The sequence below is a fragment of the Chanos chanos genome, chromosome 6, assembly GCF_902362185.1.
Source record: "Chanos chanos chromosome 6, fChaCha1.1, whole genome shotgun sequence".
Lineage (NCBI taxonomy): Eukaryota > Metazoa > Chordata > Actinopteri > Gonorynchiformes > Chanidae > Chanos > Chanos chanos.
The window spans coordinates 2,898,058-2,903,676 of NC_044500.1; the positions used below are offsets into that span (position 1 = coordinate 2,898,058).

General features: G+C 38.9%; 1 protein-coding gene across 1 annotated transcript; it reads left to right on the forward strand.

Moving 5' to 3' along the window:
* Positions 1 to 1,127: 1,127 nt before the first annotated feature.
* LOC115814018 (butyrophilin subfamily 1 member A1-like) lies at positions 1,128 to 2,382 on the forward strand (the record flags this gene model as incomplete). The annotated part of the gene is made up of 3 exons (XM_030776731.1): positions 1,128 to 1,137; positions 1,749 to 2,099; positions 2,201 to 2,382. Coding segments are annotated over exons 1-3 (543 nt in total), but the record flags the coding sequence as incomplete, so codon positions are not given.
* Positions 2,383 to 5,619: the final 3,237 nt, after the last annotated feature.

The window sequence follows — 5,619 nt, forward strand, 5'->3', positions numbered from 1 at the left end:
AATGAGTGAGACACAGACAGACTGGCCCTATAAGAAGACCTTTAGAGACCAATGTAATCAGTCAGTCATTTTACAATTAGACAAAAACAACAGATCAACCAAATCACTACTTAAAAACTATGTGAAAATACAATGGTATCACCAGATACAATTTTAATGCATGTTTTCACATGACCCTTTTTTTTATTATTATTATTATTCCGTTACGTGTGTTTGTCCATGTATATGTTTGTGTGTGTGTGTGTCTGTGTGTGTGTATGTGTTGAGCAGGGGTGGACAGTAACTAAGCACATTTACTTGAGTACTGTATTTAAGCACATTTTTCGAGTATCTGTACTTTACCTGAGTGTTGTTTTTTGGAAACTTATGACATGTCAGACAAATATTGTTCTTTTCACTCCACTACATTTCTGTGAAGGTTCTCGTTACTCATTACTTTGAAGGATAGTTTTGAAGTCAGCGGACGAATTTTCTTTTCTAAAATGCGATTGGCCATATCGTGTTCGTCACAGGAGAACAACCAATCACAGTAAACTGCTCTAATGCTGTCAGTCAAGTGCGTGCTGACTGCATTTTTTTAACAGTTGAACTTTACGGTTTTACTGATGGCTGCTAGCACGACAGGTAAAGATGATAAAGAAAGAGGTTCCTCACCAGAGCACCCAAGACCATATATCTTAAGTCCATGTCTGAGATTTTAGAAATGAACTGGGTTTTCAAGCTAACTGCTTCCCGTACGCATTCGCGCGCTGTGTTCGCCTAACTTTTGTCGTAGGAGGCTGTGATGTAGTGCTCACTGCTCACTTATGATCATATTCGCCGCAGTGCATATGAGATGCGACTTGAAAATCGCGATTAACATGCTTGTGAATGTGTGACGAATCTGGTGACAGAGGCAGACCACAACTCCTACTGTTAACACAGTGTGTGAACACGTATGGAAACCAATTGGCTTGGAAACCATTTGGGACATAACATCGGGTTCTGTGTGAATCCACTACTGACACATACTAATAGTTAGCAAGCGAAAATGCCGAGTTAACATTACTGACAAAAGTCCTTTCAGAAATACATGTTTTAATCCTGTCAGATAACCACAGCACTATTAGTAAGGTCACGCGAAGACAATGGAGTCACGTAGGACCCGGTCGCAATAGGGCGAGGGCGAGGGGGGCGGGAATCAAGCGGTGACGAAGTTCATCCATTTCAGGCAATACCATGTAGTAGAAGTAAAATTAACCTAGCCTACAACATTATGACATTTTTATCCTTTTAAGGCCAATCTGAGTTAACCTAGGGCGTATTTAACTGAAGCTATACACTGTCTTTTATAGAGGAAGCATTCGATTTAACTGTGTTTCTATAGACTTTGTAGCATATTCCACAAGCTTTTTATTCTACAGGTTCTACAAGCAAGTCAGTGCATTCAGTAGGTTGTTTCAGAGTCATTAGGCTCTGTAAATGCATTGTGGCAACGATACAATGCATTGACATTAAAAAGAAAATGTGCTTTTGAATACTTAAGTATTTTTAAAAGCCAGTACTCTAGTACTTTAACTGAAATAAAAAATTTAACTGAAAAACTTTTACTTGGATTAATATTTGACCAGGAGTATCTATACTTTGACTCAGTTAATGGGGTTGTGTACTTTTTCCACCTTTGGTGTTTAGTACATGTCACACTGCATCTGTGATTTGTCATACTGTCTGGTAATATGTACTGTGAATGTATCTGTTTCTGATTCCAGATCAGTTTCAGGTTGTTGGTCCAGCTGGTCCTCTTGTTACTATAGCTGGTGAAGACCTGGTTCTGCCCTGTTCTCTCAAACCCAACATCAGTGCTGTGGACATGACAGTGGAATGGTTTAGACTCCATGGATCAGAGACTCTAGTGCATCTGTACACAGACCATGAAGACAGAAATGAGAACCAGATTCAGTCCTATAGAGGGAGGACAGCACTGTTTAAAGAGGAACTGCAGAAAGGCAACACTTCATTAAAACTCTCCAGAGTGAGAGTCTCTGATGAAGGACAATATAAATGTTTGATTGAGAATCAAAACTGGCAGGATGATGTGACTGTTGAAGTCATAGTTGAAGGTGAGACTCATGTTTAATTTACCCAAAGCAGTTGTTTATTTGTCATTTCAGATTCATTTGTAATAACTGAGAGTTAATATGTCTTTATTGATTATTAATAGCTGTGGGAACTGAGCCTGTGATCACTGTGACAGACTGTGATTACTCAGGAAGGCGGAGTCTGTCGTGTGAATCTACAGGTTGGAGCCCTGAAGAGCCAGATGTCTTTTGGCTGAACAGTGAAGGAGAGATTCTCTCTGCTGAGGATACACAGACAGACAGAGACATGGAGGGTTTCTCTGTGAAACGTGTTATTGTACAGGACAGTAAGACCAACAGATTCTTCTGTAGAGTAATAACAACAGACCACATGAAGGAGACAGACATTTTCATCCCATGTAAGTAGATCTCATTTTGAATCAAACACACATTATGAATTATGAAACCCTTGATTATGAAACCCTTGATGACTGTAGCTGGCTGTCATATTTACTGTTCTGTTTATTATTTAATGTTGAATCTGTGTTTTATGTAAATGTTCCTGTGGATTCAGCTCTCACGTAAGGCCCTATGATTTCCGTGATGTGGAAAACGTGGAGGGAACCACGGAATCGAGGCATGAAAACGTTATTTACTTATAAACGTGGAATTGCTCAGAATTGCGGATATTGTGTTGACATTTTAAACCTATGAGCTTTTTCCCCTTTTGTGATTGTCCAGATAGTGTAAAATACCCTGGCAGTAGTCATAGCCAGAGACTTTTTAATAGGAAGGACTGTGTCATAGTCAAATCTGACTTAATGAGTGTGAGGATGTTGCCTAGTAACCATGACTCAAATCTTCATCTTCAGCACGTGAGTTTGACTGTTAGATTCATTAGAAAACATTATGTCAAAACGAAGAGCCTCTGGTGAGTGAACTGAGTTGAAAAAGTTAAGGAGCACACAGTTAACTGCACAATACTGGGCTGAACAACACCCCAGTGACTACTATGGGTCAGCAGTTAAAATAAAACGAATTCAGTTGCATTTTTCAATTGTTTGTCTCTGTAGTTGACTTTTTTTAGGTCAAAATTGGTTAAAAATAAAAAAAAAACTAATCAAAATAAATCGGAGAAAACAGAATTTGGGAAAGAAATTAAAGGGAATTTGAGAAAACATGAAACGGATTTCATAGGGCCCTACTCACATCAGTCATGTTTATGCTTAGATTTAAACAAAATTGGTGAAACCGGTTTTTGAAAAATAATGTGCGTATGATTATGCATATGTTTAATGTGAATAATGGCTGTTTGGGGTAAAGTTTGATTATGAATATGTGTAATGTGAATAATGGCTGTTTGGGGTAAAGTTTGCAGGAATCCTGTCATCAGGGCTCTGAACCTCATCATTCCCTCAGGGATCTGTCTCATCATGCTGATCATCTTATTGTATCGGATAAGGAAAGCAGGTAACTGTTCAACTGTTGTAATTTTGTTTATTATAATTATTATTACTATTGTTTTTTTTGTCAGTGTTGCTAGCACTGCTGTGCATTAGAATGTCTGTCTGTTATTCTTTTAAATATACATAAGAGATCTTCACTATGATAACAAACAGATACTGAAATGTTCTGTTTCCCCTTAGACTCATTTAAAGTAATAAATGGAACAATCAGCAGGTTGTCTGGACGACACAGGGAAGATATAACTGACATATTTTCCTTCATCATTTCTATACAACTGATCATAAATCACTGTTTCACTCCAGATTCCCCCACACTCTTCACAGTCTGAATGTTTTTCATGGTCTGTGTACGTTCAAGTTACGGTTATAAAGACAAGAACAAAGACTGGGGTGCATTTGAATCTTTTTAATCTCACCAGTTATTTTATCATAAAACATCTTTAAAAAGTTGTGAATAAGATTTGGCATGAGATGACTGATGGAAAACGTGATCAAAAACATACAAGTCATCATAACTCTCATCATGTCACTTATTACCACCTCTAGACAGATTTATGTCTCTCTACCAATACTATTATTACTATGATTTTAAGAGATATTTTAGACATTCTCATGATCAGTGACCAAAAAGACTTTTGTGACAGAGAGTTTCTGCAGTTTCTATACTGAAAGATTCTCATGCACATTGACAAGAGTCAGTGATGTGTTAGACTGGTAGAGTCAGTGATATGTTAGACTATTAGAGTCAGTGATGTGTTAGACTGTTAGAGTCCGTGATGTCTTAGACTGTTAGAGTCAGTGATATGTTAGACTGTAAGAGTCAGTGATGTGTTAGACTGTAAGAGTCAGTGATGTGTTAGACTGTTAGAGTCAGTGATATCTTAGACTGTTAGAGTCAGTGATATGTTACACTGTTACAGTCAGTGATATCTTAGACTGTTAGAGTCAGTGATGTCCTAGACTGTTAGAGTCAGTGATATGTTAGACTGTAAGAGTCAGTGATGTGTTAGACTGGTAGAGTCAGTGATATGTTAGACTGGTAGAGTCAGTGATATGTTAGACTATTAGAGTCAGTGATGTGTTAGACTGTCAGAGTCAGTGATGTGTTAGACTGTTAGAGTCCGTGATGTCTTAGACTGTTAGAGTCAGTGATATGTTAGACTGTAAGAGTCAGTGATGTGTTAGACTGTAAGAGTCAGTGATGTGTTAGACTGTTAGAGGCAGTGATATCTTAGACTGTTAGAGTTAGTGATGTCGTAGACTGTTAGAGTCAGTGATGTGTTAGACTGTTAGAGTCAGTGATGTCTTAGACTGTTAGAGTCAGTGATATGTTACACTGTTACAGTCAGTGATATCTTAGACTGTTAGAGTCAGTGATGTGTTAGACTGTTAGAGTCAGTGATATGTTAGACTGTTAGAGTTAGTGATGTCGTAGACTGTTAGAGTCAGTGATGTCTTAGACTGTTAGAGTCAGTGATATCTTAGACAGAATCACCATTATGACATAAACCTTTGGGTGGTTTGAAGTGGGCGTCCTTTATCAGTGACCCGACAGGCCACTGGGCTTTCTGATCAGTTAAACTCCATGTTAACGGCTGACACATCAAACTCACAGATGCCATGTCCTGACACCCTGCCAATGATGCTCCTAGTGCAAGTATTTACTCATCTCTCCACTGAGGAGAACCTCCTGTGTCTTCTTATGGACCAGCCTTCAGCATGGCTTTACCGCCTTCACACTGTGCTCTCATAAGCTTTGGTTTGGTGAACTGGGATGGACTGGCGACTGGTGTTCCTTTCTCCTAATGAATGCTGGGACAGGCTCCAGCACCCCACGTGACTCTAATTAGGATAAGAGGCTTAGATAATGAGGGAGGGAGTGAATGAGTGAGTGAGTGATTGATTTGATGTGTTCTCAGTCACTGCCATGTCTGTTGTATAACAGACCATCACAGCTGTTTAATGACATTGGTCAGTCTTTTTACTGGCCACACATACAACATCTTCATTCTCTTCTAATGACGACCTGATGACCAATCATAACAGCCCCTATGTCATTACAGCAGCCAAACAAAACCCAAATATCACAGGGCCAT